The 21528-nt window shown below is 66.3% G+C and overlaps 2 protein-coding genes and 1 non-coding gene across 3 annotated transcripts; 2 read left to right on the top strand and 1 right to left on the bottom strand.

Moving 5' to 3' along the window:
* Positions 1 to 79: 79 nt before the first annotated feature.
* On the top strand, positions 80 to 186 carry LOC144291285 (U6 spliceosomal RNA). The gene has a single exon (XR_013358593.1). It is a non-coding gene; the product is annotated as a U6 spliceosomal RNA (small nuclear RNA).
* Positions 187 to 1733: 1547 nt separating this feature from the next.
* On the bottom strand, positions 1734 to 10194 carry R3HDM4 (R3H domain containing 4). Its single transcript, XM_077860778.1, has 8 exons — positions 10050 to 10194; positions 5874 to 6028; positions 5372 to 5496; positions 4851 to 4974; positions 4144 to 4229; positions 3599 to 3684; positions 3461 to 3516; positions 1734 to 2696 (listed from the first exon to the last, which is right to left on the bottom strand). The coding sequence occupies exons 1-8, from the start codon at positions 10130 to 10132 to the stop codon at positions 2593 to 2595; spliced, it is 819 nt and encodes a 272-aa protein (XP_077716904.1). The 5' UTR covers positions 10133 to 10194; the 3' UTR covers positions 1734 to 2592.
* A 73-nt stretch (positions 10195 to 10267) lies between these two features.
* On the top strand, positions 10268 to 15423 carry KISS1R (KISS1 receptor). Its single transcript, XM_077860776.1, is given in 6 exon segments — positions 10268 to 12629; positions 13235 to 13359; positions 13712 to 13847; positions 14107 to 14339; positions 14695 to 15045; positions 15047 to 15423. Coding segments are annotated over 6 exon segments (1461 nt in total). The 5' UTR covers positions 10268 to 12070; the 3' UTR covers positions 15104 to 15423.
* Positions 15424 to 21528: the final 6105 nt, after the last annotated feature.

The following is a 21528-nucleotide window of genomic DNA, read 5'->3' as shown; positions in this document are numbered from 1 at the left end:
CGGTGTGGAAAAGTTCACCCTTTGTGTAAAGTGATTTCATCTTGCAACTATAAATACTCGCTGGGCCGCTCTGGGGTTCGTGCTCGCTTCGGCAGCACATATACTAAAATTGGAACGATACAGAGAAGATTAGCATGGCCCCTGCGCAAGGATGACACGCAAATTCGTGAAGCGTTCCATATTTTGCTTTTCTCCCCGGACATCCGCGTGTGGGGAAACTGAGGCTCCACACGTGGAGGCCTGACCGACCGAGCAGCGCCTGCGTCCCAACGTCCGGTGCCCGCGGCTCCACGGTGACGCCGGCCACGCGGGGTCCGCCCGTGAGTGGGCAACGCCCTACCCTTGGGGAACCCGCGTGCCCCTCCCCCCCACTCCACGGCCTCCGGGGCATCTCGTGGCCGTGCACGCTCTAGCGTGTCCGATGGCCGCCAGGTTGGGCACAGGGGGTCCTCCAGGTGGGCTAGGCCGGGCAGCCAGGTGGGTGCAAGGGGGTCCCCAGGTGGGCTCAGGCAGGACCACCAGGCGGGTGCAGGGGGGTCCCCAGGTGGGCTCAGGCAGGACCACCAGGCGGGTGCAGGGGGGTACCCCAAGTGGGCGCAGGTGGGGCTGCTAGGTGGGCGCAGGGGGTCCTCCAGGTGGGCGTAGGCTGGGCCGCCAGGTGGGTAGAGGGGGCCGCCACGTGGGTGCAGAGGGTACCCCAGGTGGGAGCAGGGGGTCCCCCAGGTGGACACAGGCAGGGCCGCCAGATGGGCGCAGGGGGTCCTCCAGGTGGGCGTAGGCTGGGCCGCCAGGTGGGTTCAGGGGGTCCTCCAGGTGGGCGTAGGCTGGGCCGCCAGGTGGGTGCAGGCAGCCGCCAGGTGGGTGCAAAGGGTCCCCCAGGTGGGCACAGGGGGTCCCCCAGGTGGGCGCAGGCCGGTCCGCAGGTGGGCGCAGGCGGGCTTAGGGGGCGCAGCCCTGATCCCTGGACAAGCCACACCAGCTCCCCTGGCGCCCGGCGGGCACTCAGAGACCCCCCCAAACCCCAAGCTCTCCACAGGCTGGTGACGCAGACTAGGAAGCAAATCCTCGAGTCCCAGGGGGTGCAGGGGCTGGAGCGCACACCGGAAGGAGAAGGGCCCCCGTAGTTGACACAGATCTGCCCTGGGGGGTCACAGCTCCCGCCCCCCTCTGGGTTGCACTCGGGGACCCTCCACAGGGACAGCGTGGGAGCCGTCATGGGACAAGCCCAGCCGGGACGTCCCGCAGGACCCGGCCAGCCCCAGACACAGGAAAGACCGGGAAGGACCGCAGGAAGCCCCGTGAAGGCAGGGACCCGGCCGGGAATGATGCGGCCACAGGCCAGGGACCCCCAGGAACCCCCCGGGACCCCCAGAGGCTGGAAGAGGAAGAAGGAGCCTCCCAGGAGCTTCACGGTTGCGCCGCAGGTTGAGTTTGGACTTGTGGCTCCCGGGGCTGGCAGATGACAAATTCCTGTGGTTTGGAGCCACAGGACGGTACTAGGTGCTGGCACCCCAGGAAGCTCATGCCAGTGACTTTTGGGATAGTGGTCATCTGGGAGGTGGCGGGGCTGGGGCTTGCACCCGGGACCTGGGAGGGTACGGCCGCCGCAGCATGTCCCCCCACACCGGCCTCGCACGTGGGGTGTCCCTCATGCAGCCCCGATGACCAAGACCCAAGCTCGTCCTGAGCACCCACGGTGCCCCCAGCACTGCCCCAAAGGAAGACCCCACAGCTGGAGACCAGAGCACCAGAAATTTATTGAACTCTCCACTTTTCCCAAAGCACAACTAGCCACACACACGGGAGGGCTGTCCCCCGGCCCTGATTTTGAGGGACACGCCGGGGTGACCGGTGCGAGGACACCCCAAGGTAACAGGCAGGGGCCGGGCCGGGGGGAGGGGGCAGAGGGAGGGGAGTGGGGCAGTCCGAGGGCAGAGGCTTCTGGCTGGAAGTTCCGACCTCCAGGATGCAGGGAGGAGGTGTGCAGAGCAGACAAAGCCCCAGGAGCCACCAGGCGAGAGCAGCGCACACCCCAGGGCGGGGAAGACCAGCCTCTAACACGGAGCTTCTGTTCTAGGTTGTGGGGCACACGCACACACACGCACGCACACGCACACACGACGTACCACTCCTGGAAAAAGGGGCAGAGCCCCAGAGACACCCCCCCAATCCAACCCAAAAACTGGGAGGGGGGGGTCAAGCAGGGAAGGGAACTAAGTCCCCCAATGTATCAGCTGGGGCAAGTTTTTGGTTTTTCTTCCCAAAAGGGAAATTTTAAAAATCTACAACAAATCATGCCAAATTCATTAAAAGTGATAAAAACCCAGCCTCTCACTCCTTGCTCAGGCGCTGGGCCGGGCCGGGAAAGCAGAACGAAGGTCGGGGACGGGGCCGGGCCGCTCTCGCCGCTCGCACGAGGCCCGGGCAGCCCCAGGCCCCGCGGGCGGTTACCTGGGAGAGGCGACAGGCAGGGCCAGGTGAAGGGCGCCACCCGCGGGCAGCGAGTCTACAGGGACGAATTCTCAAAATAATAAAGACACTGCAGCAAATGGCATCGAGGTGTTGGCGCCGGGGAGGCCGCGGGGGCCGCCATCAGCTCCGCTGCTCCAGGTACGCGGACAGGAGCAGCCCGGGCGGCAGGAAGTCCAGGTGCCGGTTGCTGACCCTCATCTGCCTCTTGCCTTCCAGGTCCGCGCCTGCGAGGCCGAGGAGAGCAGCAGGGAACACGCTGCGGGGGCTGGGGCCCCAGTCTTCAGCCTCAAGGCTCAGGGTGGCCCAGCCCCGGATCCCCCCCTCCACCCCACACCTGAACAGCCAAGCGCCACCCAAGCTCCACCCGCTTCTGGCCTTTGGCGGGGCCATTCGGTCCCCCCCTAATCCCACCCTCCCTGTGTTCAGGTCACAGCTCGGCCCCCGCAGAGAGGCACCCCCCAGCGCAGCCCCTCTGTCCCGAGTCTGCGGGAACAAAGAGAAGTATGGGGGCTGCGAATCCACCAGGGGAGCAGGTAGGAGGAACCCCCCTGGGGTTGCCATGGGAACCATCTCCCCAGCAACTCCAGGCATGAGGCGTAGATGAGGAGCGAGGACCCAATGGGGTACCCGGAGGGCCCTCCCTGGGGGACTGTGTCCTGACACCTCCGTTGTAAAAGTGGGGACACAGGCTCCAGGAGGAGAGACATGTCACACGTGTGGCACAGTGGAGGGGGCTATGGCTAAATAGAACCTTGCGTCTCCTCTGGGGGTCCCCGGATGTGCCACACAGGCCCCTCTCTCCCTGTGCCGTGAAGATGCTCAGCGAGGAGCACCTGTGCCCACAGCATCACCCAGCATGGAGGAGCCTCTGATGAATTACTGCTCAGTCCCACTGCCAGCCCCATGCTCATGCCCCCCCATGACTCTGGCCTTGGTTTCCCCAGGCTGCGGGCGGGGGGAGGGGCTCCTGCAGACCAGCGGCACTTACTGGCTGAGATGAGGTCCATGTACTGGCAGACGGCGTGAAGCAGGAGCCGCTCAAAGCTGGAGAGGAATGGACAGTAGGTGGCGGTGGGCCGGAGCCAGACCCCCGGCGGAGCCTACCGCGCTCACTCCCCCCAGTCACCTGTTGTCCAGCATGGCCGTGTACACGGCCTGGGGGGACACAGAAAAGAACCTCAGCAACCGCTCCTCCCAGGTCTCCAGCGTTGCCTGCAGGAGAAAAGGGCCCAGGGGTGAGGCCGGAGGTCACACTGCGGACGAGCTGTCCAGGCCCCCTGCCCTGGGCAGCCTCTGCAGCCTCTGCAGCCCTAGGTTCAAATGTGGCCTTTGACCTGCTCCCTGAGGCTATGTAACCCTTCCCAAAGATACCAGGACTGAGATAGCTCCGTGCTACCCAGCTCCTGTGCCTTCCCCCTGGTGAACTCCTACACATCCTCCAGGAACCCACCTGCATCGTCCCTGCCCCTCCCGCCCTCATGGAAAGCCCTTTCCGGGCCTGGTTCCTGCACTCTGATCACACGGGTCTGCATCCTGCCTTGTCTCCACCAACACCACCTGCACTGCGTGACGTATCACCCATCACACCACCGCCAACTGAGAAGGTGAGAAAATAAGGCCACGAAAAAGACCGAGCCGGTGGAGAAAGAGGAGGCCTGGACGGGTATTCACCATGGGGATGCGGCTCCGCTTGAGGACGGCTCTCAGGCGCCGGCTGATGCGCTGGAAGCAGTCGCGGGGCGTGTAGGCTGGGTCCTCTACGGGATTTCCTTGCGTGGGGCATTGGCTGCAGCGAGCCTCTGACCCGCCCACAAGGCCCCTCCCACCGGCACAGGCCCCGCACACTGCAGGCTCCTCCCCCACTGCCCCAGGCCCCGCCCACAGCAGGCTCCTCCCCCCACTGCCCCAGGCCCCGCCCACTGCAGGCTCCTCCCCCACTGCCCCAGGCCCCGCCCACAGCAGGCTCCTCCCCCACTGCCCCAGGCCCCGCCCACTGCAGGCTCCTCCCCCACTGCCCCAGGCCCCGCCCACAGCAGGCTCCTCCCCCCTGGCCCCAGGCTCCGCCCACGCACCAGGCTCCTCCGACCAGCCCCAGGGCACCGACCACACACCAGGCTCTCTCCCACCTGCCCTCAAGCCCCCCCACACCAGGCTCCTTCTCACCCATCTCCAGGCCGCCCCCATGCCAGGCTCCTCCCACCCGGGCTCCTCCCCACCCGCCCCAGGCCCCGCCCCCACCAGGCTCCTCCCCACCCACACCAGGCCCCGCCCACATTCCAGGCTCCTCCCCTCAGCCCGGCCCCGCCCACAACACCACAGGCCAGGCCCCCCAGTCCAGCCCTGGGGGGAGCCCCCCAACCTCCTGTGTAGGCCCTCACCTCTCCTGCGGTCCTCCCCGCGGCCAGGCCCCCTCCTCCGCGCCTTGCTCTTGCCCTCATCCTCCAGGTAGCGGAGAACCCTTTCCTGCTCCTCCCCGGAGCGGTTCATGAAGTCATTCCAGACCTACAAGAGAGGCGGGCAGGACCTGGGCTAAGGACTGTGCGTCCCCAGCCTCGGGTTCCCCACTCGGCGGCGTGCAGAGGGCCACAGCGCACGGACACACCCCTGGTGGGCGCGGCTGCCCCCGGGGGGACCTGCTGTCTGGGCGGGGGATGGACACCAGCCAAATCCGCCCCCGGGGACTCCTTCATTCCCAGTGATGGGCAGATGCCCCAGGAGTGCTGGGAAGACCCGGGGTGCCGTGGGAGCGCTGGCTTGGGCCGGGGACCCCGGGGGAAACAGGCTGGTCAAGGGACCAGAGGGGGAGGATCGGCAGGGCCAGGTGTGGCGGTGGAGCAAGGATGGGGGAGGCGCCAGGGGGCCGGAGCAGAGGGAGACAGGAGGGGGGCCCGGGCCCCACCTCCACGTAGGTCTCATTGCTGCAGGCCTCTGCGAAGATGCCGGGTGCTGCCGGGGGGGCCAGGTCCCCATCGTCCAGGCCAGCTGTGCCCCCGTCTGTCTCCAGCAGGGTTAGGAGGTACTGGGCTAGATGGAAACAGAGGGTCTCTGGGCTGGGGGCCGGCACAGGGGCCCCCCAGTCTCCACAGAAACCCGAGAGCCGTCTTTCCACCCTGGCCTCTGTATCAGGGCCCTCCAGTCTCCCCACGTCCCCGCTCCTGCCGTCCTCCCCAGAAGGCACAGACACCACGGAGCCTGCACCCCTGGAGCGCCTACTTCTCCCCGGCTTGTCGAACTCCTCCGCGTCTTTGAAAACCCAAGCTCCAATGCCCAGAGCTCCTTACGGCCCAGCGGCAGCGGGGCCCAGCTCAGGGTCAGACGCGCGGCCAAAGCAGCAGATGATGCCAACACACACAGCGTCCTCACCGAGGAACCCCCAGGAGGTGCCCCCAAGCCCTGCTCACTGTTCTCTAGGCGCTGGAGGCTCTTCCGCCCCTTGGCCTTGGGCACGAGGTCTGAGTTCCGCACAGCCTGGTTGATGAAGTGCTGCTTCCGCTTGGAGGCTGACAGCCTCTTCACCTGGGAGCCAGCCAGAGCGGGCAGGCAGCCCGGAAGGGGCCTGTGGGCCGGGGTTGGGTAGGGAGGCAGGCCTCAGAACCCGCCATCGCCCCGGGCCGTGGCCATCACCTGCTCGCTTTCCCTCGGCAACGGGGAGCTCTCTAGACCCTCAACATTTCGCTTTGGGGTCACATCTCCCACGAGGCCCAAACCGTTGTGATGACAAATTCGTAACCTGGGGTCCGGAGAAGAGAACCACTGGCCCGGACGCACGTAGCGGGTGGGTGGCCACGGGAAGCTCCCCTCCTTCCCCCCATCCAGGCTCCCAGGCCTTAACCGCCCCTGCCGGCCGAGCTCCGGGATTGGGCGCGCCCTCCTCTGGGAGTTTCTCAAGAGACCTCGCGGGCCCCCAGGAGTCCAGAGGCAGTGCCCAGGCCCGTGCGCCTCAAATCCCCGGAGCCCCAGCAGTGGGCCCAGCGGCAGGGCTGGGCGGCCGCGTGGAGCTAATCTGCCCTCCTCCGAGCAAACGGCCTTAATTGTGGAGATGGATTAGCGGCTTGGCCAGGCCACCCACCGGGCCCGGCGCAGCGGGGGCGCTACGTGGACGCCCGGGGAAGGTGGCCTGCCCCTCCACCCCGCCGGCAGGTGAGCGCGCGGCCTCCCCCGCCCCAGCACGCCACACCCACCCAGCGGCGCCCCAGGCTCCCATCGGCTCTGTCCAGGGCTCTCAGGAGGCCCCGGCCCCCAGGTGACACCTCACGGCTCTGCTTCTCTGATCGCCGGACGTTCAGCGTCCCTGGTAAGCGCCCACCCCGCCCACCGCACCGTGAGCCCCACGCGGACGCTCACGGCCCTGCCACTGCACAGGATCCCTCTCCGCGGCATCCCACGGTCCCAAGACTGAGTAGAACCCAGAGTCCAAATACCCGCCAGATTCTCCTGGTCCCCGAAGCTCGCAGGACACAAACTAAACACAGAAGCGTGGCCTGTCCCTTCCAAACCATGGAACTCCAGGGCAGTGGGGACGAGGGGCTTGGAACACGCGTGGAGCATCCACAGCTGCGTGTGTGTCCTGGAGGGAAAGGCCCTCATGCCGAACAAGCAAACAGGCTGCTGGGACCCGAGCCGCCAGGCCGGGGGTGGGGGGTGCGGGCCCCATGGCACCATTGCCAGGAGCGCACAGGCAGGGGCACCGGTCAGCTCAGAGCCTGGAATCTCAGCCCTGAGTTCAAATCCCTGCGAGGACGCTTTGCTGTGCAGCCTGGAGCTTCAGCTCCCTCTGCACCGTGAGGATTAAGAACGGCCTCTGTAGGGGCCCGTGGGTGTGGAAGGGGCCCTGAGAGCCAGGGGGCAGGTCGGGCACCCTCCCCCACGGACCCAGGCACAACCGGCTTGGTGTCCTCCTGAGGTGGGGAGCTCACCCCCTATTGCTCCCAGCCCCGTCCCTGGATTGAAAGTTCACTGTCTCTTGCACAGACTTGCCACAGAGGCACGGAGCCACTAAGCCGAGACCCCACGGTCTCCACGAAGGCAGCTGCGTCAGGACGAGGCAAATCAAGTCAGCACAGAGCCGGCGAGTGAGGGCTGCCTCCCTGAGGCCCGGGCACCCCCACCACGAGGGCTGGACGGAGTCCAGGACGGCAGCCTGGCCGGGCTGATAACAGTCCGCATCCGGGGGGGGCTATCGGGCGCTGTCAGGGCCCGGCCGAGCCCTCGGGTCGTGGGGCTGTGACGCTGGCGGCTCCCCACAGCCTCGGGCCTGCGGCAGGGCCAGGACCCGGCCCGTCTGAGCAGGTGCACTGCCCTCCAGCCCCCCTGAGCCCACGGAGTCCTGTGGGGGCCCCTCAGGCCGCCCCCCAGCTAAGACCAGCCGGGCCCTCCCCTGCTCTGCCACCACGTGCGGCTCCCACGCCCCCCAGGGCCAGCGCAGCGCTGCCCCCATCATGTGAACACAGGGGTCTGCGCCAGGCCCCCGCGCAGGGGCCTCATGTCCTGAGCCGAGCCCTGGAATCGGGGTCCCGCCACCAGCTCAGGCTTGCCCACTTGAACCAGATTCCATCAGAAGACAAGAAATGCGGCCTCTGGGGCCCCGTGCGGGTCCTGGATCCCCAATCAAGAGAGCGAGGACATGGGAGTGGGCAGGGCAGAGGCAGCAGCCCTTGGTCCCAGGAGATGAGATGTGCAATGACGGTTGAGGGTTCTCTGCTGCAGACACAGGGGCCCCCTCACTGTGCCTCACCCCCCCCCAGGAACAGTCTGCCCCAGGGCCTTTGCACATGCTGAGCCTGCTGCCTCAAGTACACCTTCTCAGCACCTCTGGGGCTGCTAAACGGCACCGCCCTGCTCCTGCCCAACCTAATCAGCTGGTCGGTCCACGTCTGTTTACTCCTTAGCCCCTGCCTCCCACACTAGACACTCACAGACGGGCTGTGCCCCCAGCCCCTGCCCGAGTGGCCGGTCCATCTGTTTCCCATGCCACCTGGAGAGATCACTTTACAGATGGGGGAACTGGGGACCCACGGGGCTCAGGAAATGTCTGCTGTGTCCAGTGAGGGAGGACAGGCCCAAGGCGGAAACAGAGGCTCCATCGGGTTGGGTCTGGGGGGAACAGGCCCCCTTGCCTCCCCCAGTTCTATTCCCTGCAGGCTGCGGAGCGAGGCCTTCTGTCACCTGCTGCCTTGGCCTAACACGTACCTTCTGTGGTGCCGCTCCCCCCCCACACCCCAGGAAGAGGCGAGAGAGGAACCTATTTCCCGAAGCAGGAAACCGAGGAGGGAGGGCTCAGCGCCCAGAGGTGACTCAGGCTGGGGTGGGGCCAACTGGGGCCCCCAGCAGTGACCACACCCCTGGGGGACACACAGAGGTGAGGTGAGGGAGCTCCGGCGGGGACCCACCGGAGGCTGACACTCCCTCTGGATGGGGGAGGCCCCTCAAAGGAAGGTAAATACCCACATGGGTAGAGACCCACATGGCTTCTAGGGAGAGACCCAGGTGGAGACCTCCAGTAAGGCTGCGGGAATAAGGAAGCAATAATGAAACAAAGTACTAAAATGTTTCAGTCGATCCTTAAGGAAGCGGATGCTGCCAGGGCACCTGGGTGGCTCAGCTGGTTAAGCCTCTGACTTTGGCTCGGGTCAGGGCTCTGGGACCAGCCCCACGCAGGGCTCAGCTCATCAGGGCGTCTGCCTCTCTGTCTCCCCCTCCGCTCCCCACCCCCCCCCCGCCCCGCACACTCTTCCTCTCTCAAATACATAACATCTTAAAGGAAAAAAAAAAAAAAAGAATGGATGCTCCGTTCTGCCGGGTGCAGGACTCTAGAGCTCCCCCCGCATCCCAGCCATTCTGAGGAGAGGCCTCTGTTCTATCTCATTTTACAGAGGAGGAAACTGAGGCACGGAAGGTGGCGTCAACTGCCCCGGCAGCCGGGCCAGCCCACGGAGGACGCAGCCCTGTCCTTGCCCCTCTGCCCACTCCCCAAACCAGGACCACAGGGCGGATGGCCCGGGTTCCTGCCGGGACACCCTGATTAGCCGGGAACCTGCCCCGGGCCTACTGGGGTCTGTACCCAGAGTGGGTGGCTCCCCCGCTTGCGCTCTGCCCACCCAGGTTTTAAGCACCCCCCCCCCCACGCACACCTAATCTATTAAGTCCTCGCATATGAACAAAGAGCCCCGTGCGCTCCGGGGTGGGGGGCTGAGAATCCCCACAGGTAAGCGCAGGCCGGCGTGGGGGGCATGCCCAGGGCGCCTGGAGGGTTTCCGGGTCCACCAGGTGGCCGCACCTCGGACCCCAGCAGGCGGCCTGGGCCAGGGGATCCAACCCACCCCCCGCCCCCAGCGAGTGCACACCCGGCCCGGGGTGGGGGGCCCTCTGGCCCCTCAGGCCTGCGAGGGCACAAACGGGCTGTGCTCCCTCTGCCCAAACACCGGGTGGCAACCAACCCCCACCCCCAGCCCTCCGGCCGGGGTCCCCCAAGGAAAAGGGGCGGGGCGGCCCGGGCTGCAGGCAGACAGCAGGGGAGAGGGGAGCGCAGGGGTGCTGGAGGCCCAGGAGGCACGGCCCGCCCGCCCCGCCGCGCTCACAGCGTCCGCCGCCCGCCCGGGGGGCTTCCCACCGCCGCCGCCGCCTCCTCCGAGCTGCCCTCCGGGTTCTCCAGCGCGACCATGGCCCGGCTGCTGTTGTCGCCGCAGCCCGGCAGGGCCTTCTCGCGGCCGTGCAGGAAGTGACGGGCGCCCAGGGGCGGGCCGGGGCGGAGCCTGCGGGCTGGACGCGGCGGGCGGGGGCCCAGGCCATGGTGCCTGCAGATCGCTGGCCACCGGCGGGGGATGGGGGGGCACTCAGCCCCCAGGAACAGGCGGGGAAACTGAGGCCAGAGGCGCGTGATGCCTGCCCTCGAGGCCGGGCCGGGTAGCCAGCAAGGAGGGGACATCCGTGTCAGAGGCGGGGGTCAGCTGGCCCGGCCAGAGCCCCAGCTCCGCACCACCAGCCCCTCCCGGAGCCTGGACGGTGCGGCTCAGTTTACTCATCTCTAAACATAAGCCACCAGCTCCCACCCCCTTTCACCCTCAAGGACCCGTAACAAGTGCTGCCCCCCCACCCCGTGGGGCCCTGAGGGGCTCTGAGGGTGCAGCAGTGACCAAGACAGTGTGGGGAGGGAAGAGGAGCTCTCGGAGGGAGGGACTGGCAAGCTGCAGAGTGGGAGGGGCGTGTCAGGCAGCGGCAACAGCCAGTGCAAAGGCCCTGAGGCACCCAGAGTGACCAGAGCAGGGGGTGAGTGAGCCCCAGGGGGACCGAGGTAGACGGCGGGGCGTGCACCCCTGAGCCTGGTGCCCCTGTGACGGGAGGTCTGGTTTTTGTTCAGAGGTAATGGGGAGCTATGGGAGAGCTTAGAGAAGATAATTAACTCTGCTGCGGAATCTAGAACCCACCCTTCCGCCTACATGAAAGGTGGGGAACCGGGACCCTGCGAAGCAACACCCCAGGGATAGGAGCTGCCACAGGCGGCCTGTTGGAAATCGTGCAGGACCCGTGACCCCATCGCTTTCGCAAATAAAGAGCAACAAGTAAGGAGCATGAGGAGGAGGAACCACTGAAGGACCCTGAAAAGCACCCGCTGTGTGACGTCACTCCTGGGGCGAGGTCAAAGAAATCGGAGTTGATGGGAATCCAGGGAAAAGGCACCCTGGGGAGCGAGCAGGGCAGGGGCGCTGGGGGCCGGGAGCATCTGTCCCTGCTCTGGGCCCCGGCCACCAACTGCTCAGTAGATGTGCTCCCTCTGGGGATGGGGGGGCGGCTGCAGCTTCTGGAGCCTTCCTCCCCAGCACCTGTGCCCTTCCCAGTTCCCCCTGCCCCGGCCGCCGCCTGCCCAGGAGCTGCGCTGCCTCTGCTCCCCACAGCCCTGCCTCGAGGCTCCAGCCACCTGCTGAGTGCCCCCCCCACTGCCTTAGACCCACCCAACAGTCTCCCCCCAGAATTCCTGCCTCCAGGCAACCTTGTGTCTCCCCATCCTAACCGTTCCTTATTCTCAGGCCAGGCTCTTACGCCCCCCACCCCTGACTGATGTGCTTCCGTGCCCCTGTGTGTCTCCCCGCTCCTCCCTTCCCCACCTCTTAGGCGCGTTTTCGTCACCGGTGGCATCTCTCTGCCTGGGCGGTCCTCGGTGAGGGCTGGACATCCTGGCAAGCGGGCACGTACCGCAGGTGCTACGTGTCTGGGTGCGGGTTTGGGGTCTACAGTCCTTGCAAACTGCCCTCCGTTGGGTTCCTACCTCCAGGGCCACCAGGGCCCATGTCACCACTGCCCACGTCCCCAGGGCAAGTGTCTGTCAGTGCTGGTTAGGTGGGAGGCAGTGAGTCCTAGTGAGGCTGAGTTTCGAGACCAGGTGTCTTCTAACCGCGGGATCCTGGGCAGCCCTGCCTGGCTCGGAGCCTCCCCTGGCTCTGCAGCGCCCGTCCTGCAGCCTCCACTGGGGCCGGCCTCACCACCAGCCACGGCCCTCCCATCTGGACCCCCAGTCACTTGCAAGGTCAAAGTCGTCACCAGTCTTGTCTCTGTGCTCTGGTCCGGGCTGCCTGCCCGTCCTGAGTGCCCCCGTCCAGTTAGGATGGTCCTTCCAGGGCCCACGGAGGCCTCCAGGCGGCTTACCCCTCCCCCACTCTCCTGCGGCCCCCCAGCCCCTCCTCCAGCCTGTCCCCTCCTGTGCAAGGAGAGGACGGAAAGGGGAGACGTTTGCTGTGCAGAGGAGTGGACAGCGCAGGAAGGAGAGGGCGTGTCCAGCAGGGCTGGAGAGGCGGGGACACCGCGGGGAGCCCGGTATAAACTCCTGGGGGCTGCGACAGATCACAGAAGCTGCCCAGCCCTGCGGAGTCGCCCTCCAGACCCGGGGCGCGGCCAGGAGGGAGAGGGCAGTGAAGCCATGCGTGCCGCGGCGGCCACGGCGGCCCCCAACGCGTCCTGGTGGGCGCTGGCCAACGCCACGGGCTGCCCAGGCTGCGGCGCCAACGCCTCGGACGACAGGGCCCCGGAGCTGCGGCTGCTGGACGCCTGGCTCGTGCCCCTCTTCTTCGCCGCGCTGATGTTGCTCGGCCTGGCAGGGAACTCTCTGGTCCTTTTCGTCATCTGCCGCCACAAGCAGATGCGGACGGTGACCAACTTTTACATAGGTGAGCGCCAGAGCGCTGCACGGTGCCCGCCTGCCACGCGGGGGTCCCCGGGGGGAGAGGCCGGCGCCCGCCCACCGGCCCTGCACCGCTGACCGCCGACCCGTTATCTTGGGCGGGAGCTCCAGAACTGTGCGCCAGGGGTCCGGGGCCGGGCAGTTAAGGCGGGTTTGGGGGGTTGGAGGATGGCCCTGCCGCTTGAGAAGGTGTCGGATTAGAATGCGGTTCTTGTAACACCGTGTGCACTGAACAAAAGTAGGGGGCGGGGCTGCGGGACCCCAGGTGCAACCTTTGCCCCGTGGCTCGGTCCACAGATTCGAGGAAGGGCTGGCCCACCTGGCACAGGTGAGTGTCGGTGTCCTGTGCTCTGTGGTGACGTGTGGGCCACCCTCACTGTCTCCGAGGGGGTGAAGGGTGGGGGGCAGGTGCTGAAGCTCAGCCGGGCGGGGCCGCCCAGGCAGGCTCTGCAGGACGGACTGACCCTGGACGGCGCCCCAAATCCTCTGCCCTAGGTCGCTGCAGGGGTGGGGGGGACCAGGTGGCAGGGCCCGGGGGCTGCGCGGGGAGCCCTGCGTGGCTGAGACGACCCGCTCGCTCCCTGCCTGCAGCCATCTTGGCGGCCACGGACGTGACCTTCCTGCTGTGCTGTGTGCCCTTCACGGCCTTGCTCTACCCGCTGCCCGCCTGGGTGCTGGGCGACTTCATGTGCAAGTTCATCAACTACATGCAGCAGGTGCGCCCCGGAGTCCAGGGGCGGGCCGGGGGCGGGGCGGGGAGCCCGAGCAGGTGAGAGGGAGGAGGCCCGGCAGGTGGGGAGATGCAGACCGGGATGCGGGTGACGGGGCGCGAGTGCCCCCGGTCCTAGCGTGGGTCTGCGTCTCCCCGCCTCACCCCAGGCCCCAGCGGACCTCAAGCCTCCACTGTCCTGGGTCCTCTCCGGCGCGTGCCCTCTCCTGCCCCAGCAAACTTGCCAGGATAGCCCGCGTGCGCCTGAGTGGACACGCGGGGGGAGCCGCAGGGTGGGCGCAGGCAGGGGGGCCCCCCGACCCCACACGGGGCGAATCGCCCGCTCTCGGCGCTCGCAGGTCTCGGTGCAGGCCACGTGCGCCACCCTGACGGCCATGAGCGTGGACCGCTGGTACGTGACCGTGTTCCCGCTGCGCGCCCTGCACCGCCGCACGCCCCGCCTGGCTCTGGCGGTCAGCCTCGGCATCTGGGTGGGTGAGTGAAGCCGGGCGCACGGGGTGGCAAGACAAGGTGTTGCTACTGGGCGCGCCCCAAGGGCCCCTCTCCGGGCCTGGGGCGCGCGTGCATCTGGGGAGTGGGCTCAACCGCGCTCCCTGCAAAGGTGAGCCCCTGGGGGCGCGCGCCTGGGAGGGGCTCGGTGTCGCTGCGGGGAGAGGCCCCTGGGGAGCCATGGGGGGACCCCCGCGCGCCCCTCGTCCCTCCGGCAAAGTGTTCAAGCTGCCCGGTGACCCAGGCTCCGCGACGGTGTCGGCGCCCGTGCTGGCTCTGCACCGCCTCTCGCCGGGGCCCCGCACCTACTGCAGTGAGGCCTTCCCCAGCCGGGCCCTGGAGCGCGCCTTCGCGCTCTACAACCTGTTGGCGCTCTACCTGCTGCCGCTGGCCGCCACCTGTGCCTGCTACGGGGCCATGCTGCGCCACCTGGGCCGCACAGCCGCGCGCCCCGCGGCCGCCGACAGCGCCCTGCAGGTGTGAGGCTGCGCGGGCCGGGGGAGGGGCATGCGGAGGACGGGGGGGGGGGGGCGGCAACGTGGGAGACCGTGCGCGGGTGCGAGGGGAAGCTGGGGGGGATGGGGGGCGCCGCGCTAGCGCCTGATCCCCGGGTGGTGAGTTCAAGCCCCGCACGGGGCACGGAGCTCGCTTTAAAAAATCATAATAAGTGAACCAATAAAAAAACAAATGTATAAAAGAAAAATAAAGAATAAAATAAATAAGAAATCATACTAAGTGAAAAGAAAGGAGAGGAGAGGAGAGGAGGTGCAGGGGAGCCCCGCAGCGCGCCTCCACCTTGCCTCCTCCCTCCTCCCTCCTCCCTCCGCCCCAGGGGCAGCTGCTGGCAGAGCGGGCGGGCGCCGTGCGCGCCCGGGTCTCGCGGCTGGTGGCCGCCGTGGTCCTGCTCTTCGCCGCCTGCTGGGGCCCCATCCAGCTGTTCCTGGTGCTGCAGGCGCTGCGCCCCGCCGGCGCCTGGCACCCGCGCAGCTACGCGGCTTACGCGCTCAAGATCTGGGCGCACTGCATGTCCTACAGCAACTCGGCGCTGAACCCGCTGCTCTACGCCTTCCTGGGCTCGCACTTCCGCCAGGCCTTCCGCGGGGTCTGCCCCTGCGCCCCTCGGCGGCCCCTCGCCCCCCGCCGCCCCGCCCGCGGAGCTGCACGGCCTGGGCCCTGGGCGCGCCCCCGGCCCCCGCCGCGCCGGGGAGCAGAGCGAGCGTCCCCAGGGCGCCCTGGGGTAGAGCTGGGCCCCTCCCAACAGGTGCTGCCCGGACAGCAGCTGCTACCGTGTGGCTGCCCTGCGCGTCCTTTCTGTGCCACACAATCCTAGTGAGGACGTCCTGTCCCCGCCAAGGCTCCGCACCAACTCGCTGGCCTGCTTGCTGCTGGACACTGCAGGGCCTTACCTCTGTGTTTCCTGAGATCGGAGGCGATGCCGGGGACACCCCACTCTCCGGAACTTTCCCTCCAAAGCACCCCTAGACATTTCGTCCATGCTGCCTTGAAACTGTGACTTTGTGAGCTCCATCCCGTCTTCAGATGTATTAAAACGTGAACACCGTGTGCGTGTTTTTTTTTTTTTAAAGATTTTATTTATTTATCCACAAGACACACACACAGAGAGAGAGAGAGAGGCCGAGACACAGGCAGAGGGACAAGCAGGCTCCATGCAGGGAGTCTGACGGGGAACTCGATCCCGGGACTCCAGGATCATGCCCCACGCCCAAGGCAGGCTCTAAACCACTGAGCCTCCCAGGGATCCCCACCGTGTGCATGTTTTATTTTTTATTTTTTTTTTAATTTTTTTTATTTATTTGTGATAGTCACAGAGAGAGAGAGAGGCAGAGACACAGGCAGAGAGAGAAGCAGGCTCCATGCACCGGGAGCCCGATGTGGGATTCAATCCCGGGTCTCCAGGATCGCGCCCTGGGCCAAAGGCAGGCGCCAAACCGCTGCGCCACCCAGGGATCCCCCGTGTGCATGTTTTAAATTGCAGAAATAAGGTCTCCGCCCCGCGGGGAGCGTCCAGGGTCCTGGGTGTCACTGAGTAAACGGGCCCTCCCTGGCTCGGTGCGGCTGCCTCATCACAGAGCACCCAGAGCGGGGGGCGGTGGAGCAGCGGGCCCCAATCACTGGCGATTCCGGCCGCCTGGGCTCTGCCGGGCTGCAGAGGCTCACGTCACGGCTCGGCCATGCTGCGTGGCTGGGCGCAGTGGGAGTCCCTCGGGTGCCCATCAGGTGCCCCTGGGGTGAGGGTGCAAGGGGGTGAGTCCCCCCCCACCATGGCCCCGCAGGCCAGGGCCCACTCACCTGGAAGGGCGACGGCCCAGATTTTCTGGGGACATCGCAGGCTTCCCAACAACCCAGGTGGGCAAAGACATTAACATGAGGCCAAGAGGACAAAATATGGGGCCATTTTGACAGTGACCTGAAGTCACTGGTTCCTCCTTTATTTTAATATTTTTTTAAGATTTTAATTTATTTATTCATGAGACATAGAGAGAGGCAGAGACACAGGCAGAGGGAGAAGCAGGCTCCACGCAGGGACCCCAATGAGGGACTCGATCCTGGGACTCCGGGGTCACACCCTGGGCCGAAGGCAGACGCTCAGCCCCTGAGCTACCCAAGCACGCAGGGAAACAATTTATTAAAAAGAAGGTTAAAAAAAAAAAAAGTTAAGAGGGGGCTCCAGGGCATTCATCTCAGAAATGAAATGTCCTGTCACAGAAAACCTGTTCCCACGTGCTCGCAGCAGCTTTACCTGTGGCCACCGACCGTGGACACAGCTCGGATGTCCTACAGACCAACCGTCCACACCACAGGACGCCACTCAGCGGTGGACACTTGTGGGCGCCCTGTCCACACCCTGCCGTGCAGACACGCGGCCCCCGGGGCGGATCTCCCGGGATCACGTAGGACACAAAGAGGCGATCCCCGAAGGATGTCCCCTGCCAACAGGGGGACATGGGAGTGGAGAAGAGGTTAGGGGCGCCAGGCAAGGGTGCAGGGCTGGTGAGGAGGGACCCCCCCCATATAATGAAACGGGGAAATGCAGACCAGGAGGGTGCATTGCCTCGGTGTCCATGTGGGATAGTCGCACAATTTCACAAGACGTCACTGCCGGGGGAACCCCGGTGAAGTTACGTATCAGGATTTACTGTGACCTCAGAAACGCCCAGTTAAAGGCTTAAAAGAGATGTCCCGGAAGAGGGGTCCCCGGAGCCCATTGGGCTGGACCGGGTTTCCAGAGCCCCTCCAGGTGCCGGGCTCTGCACTGCGGCTGGGCCTGGGCAGTGCCACGAGCAACCTCGTCTCCCACGGAAGGGGGCAAACTACCTGGAGAGACGTGAGGGGACGGCGGTGAAAGGGGTTCTCAAAGGGACCTCTGTGCCCTGTGCCAGTAACTGGGAGCCTGACCTTGGTCGGGGGCGAGTCCGGGAAGGCTTCCTGGAGCAGGTGAGTGTGAGAGATGTGAGCGGAGCGTGGGGGTGGAGGGACAGCACAGGGACGGAGGGCACAGGCAGTGCAAAGGCCCTGAGGCAGGCAAGTGCTGGGTTGGAGGAATGAACGGGCAGAAGGCCCTCTGTGGGGCCAGAGGAGCGGGAGGTGGGAGGGCTCTGCAGGGGCGAGTCGGGCCTGTCCTGAGGGTGGTGGGAGCCATGGCGACCTCTAAGCAAGGAGACACGTGGCCCCAGGTAGGGGAGATTTTTCCAGTTTGTCTCCCGACCGCCACCCCCTTACTTTGAGGGCTGCGGGGACCAGGCACCCGGCGGTGCAGTGCACCTGCGAGGGGATGGGACGCCCCAGGGCCGCCCAACGGGGATGAACCCTGGGGCCCGGCCTGGAGGGAGGGGGCTCATTTCAGTCCCAGGTAAACAATGAAAACGTATTCGTATAAGGAGGTCCCGGGCAATATGCGGGACCCCCCTAAAACCTGGCCGCGAGCCCCGTATTTACGGAGGAATTCTGCGTAGAGCCTCAGCAGGAGCTACGGAGGAGAAAATGAACCCCGCGGGCCTCAGTCTCCCCGTCCGGCCCCGGCAACTCGTTTCCAGGTGACTCGGCGCCACCTGGCGGCCCCTGTGGGAGTGACGGCGCCCCGGGCCCGCCCCCGCCCGGCCTGCAGCCCCGCAGGTGCCCGGCAGGTGGTGCTCGCAGCTCACCAAGGAGTCCGGGGCGGGGGCTCACCTGGACCCCTCCCTGGACCGCGGCCTGGACGCCGGCCTGGACCCCATCTGGACCCTAAACTGACCCCCCCCTGGACCCCTACCTGGACTCCAGTCTGGACCCCAACCTGGATCCCAGCCTGGACCCCTACCTGGACCGCGGCCTGGACCCCTTCTGGACCGTGGCCTGGACCCCAACCTGGATCCTAATCTGACCCCTACCTGGACACCTCCCTGGACCCCATCCTGAACTCCTACCTGGACTGTGGCCTGGACCCCAGCCTGGACCCCTACCTGACCCCAAACTGGACCCCCCTGGACCCCAGCCTGGACTCCTACCTTGGACCTCTACCTGGACCCCGACTTGACCCCAGCCTGGACCCCTACCTGGACCCCAGCCTGGACCCCGGCCTGGACCCCGGCCTGGAGCCCTACCTGGACCCCTACTGACCCCTACCTGGGCCCCTACCTGACCCCCTACCTGGACACCTACCTGGACCCCTGCCTGGACCCCTAGCTGGACTACAGCCTGGACCCCAGCCTGCACCCCAACCTGACCCCTGCCTGGACCCCTGCCTGGACCCCAGCCTGGACCCCTACCTGGCCCCCTACTTGGACTGCGGCCTGGACCCCAGCCTGCACCCCAACCTGACCCCTACCTGGACCCAGCCTGGCCCTCTGACCCAACCGCATTATGAATTTTCCGGATCCTGATCACTTTTGTCTCAAGGGAGCTTGTCCATTAAAAAATATTAAATGTGACATTTTACAAGTATGTGGATAGAGAAACTAGTTCAGGGGCATCTGGGAGGCTCAGGTCATGATGGGGGTGCCCCCCCGCAACCACCCCCCAGCAACATATCCGTCCATCTCTCACATAAATAAAAATCTTTAAAAAAACAAACTATGGGATCCCTGGGTGGCGCAGCGGTTTAGCACCTGCCTTTGGCCCAGGGCACGATCCTGGGGACCCAGGATCGAATCCCACTTCGGGCTCCCGGTGCATGGAGCCTGCTTCTCCCTCTGCCTCCCTCTCTCTCTCTGTCTGTGACTATCATAAAAACAAAAAAAACTACTGTAACTCAGGCTGGATTTAGGATCCTGTATCTCTTACTAGTATATTTGCTTCTTTCTTTCTATTTTTAAAGTTGCATTTTCGTGGATCTGTGGATCCCGGCTCCAAGGGACTATCTGGAGCCCCAGTGACGGTGACAGGGGACCCCCCCCCCAGGCTGGCTCGGTTTGGGGTTTGGAAATCAAGACGGTGATGGCTCCGTGTGGCCCAGACAAGACACCAATGATCCTGTGGGCGGAGGGAAGGAACGCAGGAGTCCTCCATTCAGCGGCACTTATCGAGCACCTAGTGTGTGCCGCGCAGCCTGGGCTGGAGCCCGCGCCAAGCAAGGTCCAGCAGGTTAGATGAATAAAGGTGTTTGGAAACAAGTACTCGGATGAAGATAAGACGGGTGACAGGCTGGGGGGCCCCCGTGACCCTGCCAGGTCAGGGAGGGACCCTCCGAGGAGCTGAGGCCCGCTCGGGAGAGGGCGCAGGTCTCCGGGCGCCCGGGCCAGGGCCTCAGGCAGGGCGGCCGCGGAGCAAGGCCCAGGAGGAGGAGCACCACGGGGAGGAGGCCGCAGGGGGTCTGGGTGAATTCTCAAGAGGGTGCCCCCACCCAGCCCCGCCTGGGGAGGCGCCTCCCAAACCCACAGGGGCCCCGCAACACGGGCAGGCCCAGAAACCTTCCAGGACCTGTGTCTCTGGACCCCACTTCCCGGCTTGAGAAACAGCAGGAAGTGGAATCCGCGGCCGGTGGGGGACCTGGGCCTGCTGCCCACCCCGCGGGCCCCCAGGCTGCGCCTCAGGTCCCCCTCCCTCCCTCCCGCGGCTAAAAATAGGATCCCTCTGGCTGGAGGCAGCTGGGAATCCCGCAGCCCCTCACCCTCTGGGCTGGGCACCCTAGGGAAGCCCGGGCAGCAGCTTTCCCCTAGAGGTGGGGGAGGGGCAGCACCCACCTGCCCCTGCGGGTACTCCCGCCCCCCCTTCTGAACAGAAGGAGGTATAATCCTCAGAACCACGCTACAGGGACTCCTTTCACAGGGGGGAAACTGAGGCACGGAGACCCCCGCCCTCCACGCCTCCAACGGGGGTGGGGCAGGGGCTGCTTTCAGACCCGTTTGGCTCTTCCGAGGGGAAGAGGCTTTCCTGCTCTTTGCAGAGGGGGGCCTGGGGCCGCGACCCTCTAGGGCCATCTCACCTGGGTCTCTCCAAACTTCGCCTCCCGGGGCAGGTGTCTGCCCCTCCCCCCAGGGGGTGGGGGCGGCGAGGCCCGCAGCTGGGGCTGGGTGTTTAATCGCCTACAGGTGGAGGCTCCGCCACCTGCGTGCATTAGGCTACGGAGGCCCTGGGGCTGGTGGGCAGGACTGCGGCCTGCCGGGTGGGGGAGCCGCCCCGCACCCATCCCCCTGGCTTGGGAATCCCCACCCCCCACCCCCACCCCCACCCCCACCCCCCAGAGCAGGAAACCTGCAATTTGCGGGGAGGCTGGATGTCCTGCAAAGGTGTCAGCGCCTCAGGGCACTGGGAGGGGGCTGCGCTCGAGCTCCACCCCGAGGACCCGAGAGAGGTGCCCCCCACGCGGCTCCCCCGAGCCCCCCATCTGCGCTGGAGCCTGCGCCCCTGCACCGGGCCCCCAGGGAGCGCTCGGGGCCTCGGGCCCGCCAGCAGGGGCGCGCCCCACTCTGTGCCTCAGCCTTCCTGTCTTTGAAATGGGGGCGTGAAGAGCCGTGGGCACCCGGACGGCCACCGCAGCTCGGAAGAGGACCGTTCTTATTACTACCAGGGACATCAGGTGACCTCTCCTTGGGGGAGGGGTGACAGTCCCGTAGGGGGTCGGGGTCATCGCGATTTCACTGGGAATCTTCCCGGGCGCAGCACGCACTCCGCCGCCCTGACCCCCCTCGCTCCCCCCTCCCGCAGCCATCCCCTCCCGAGGCCCCCCCACCTACGGCGCCCCCATCGCACGGCCCTGGCCGCCCTCCCGATCCCCGGGCCTGCGCCCATTTCCCGTCCCTGTAGCTCGAGTCATTACCGGGTGTTTAATCCCCATTTTACAGATGTGGCAACCGAGGCTGCGCTGGGGGTGGGGCGGGCGGAGGGCTAAGTCGCTAGAGCCCCGCGGCTAGAGGAGGGCACAGGGTGAAACTCCGAGCTCGGCAGGGCCAGGCCCATCCTCGGTGGCGGGTGAGGCGGCGGAGGGGTCCCCCACCCGGCCGGGTCCCCCCAGCCCTCCCGCGCCGAGGGCCGCCCCCCTCCCTTCCCCTCCCCTCCCCTCCCCTCCCCCTCGGACGCTCCCTGCCGGCCCCTGTGCGCTCGCGGCCTCGGCGCGCACTTTGCCCACCGTCCCTAGGCAGGGGGCGGGGCCTCCCCGTCGCTGTTCCCCTTCCCTTTTTATTATTTATTATCATTTAAAGGGGCCGTGACCCGAAAATTTCTGGCCACC

This window comes from Canis aureus, chromosome 19, assembly GCF_053574225.1.
Source record: "Canis aureus isolate CA01 chromosome 19, VMU_Caureus_v.1.0, whole genome shotgun sequence".
NCBI lineage: Eukaryota > Metazoa > Chordata > Mammalia > Carnivora > Canidae > Canis > Canis aureus.
Note: the sequence above shows the minus strand (reverse complement) of the source record. Positions and strands in the feature narration are given on the sequence as shown.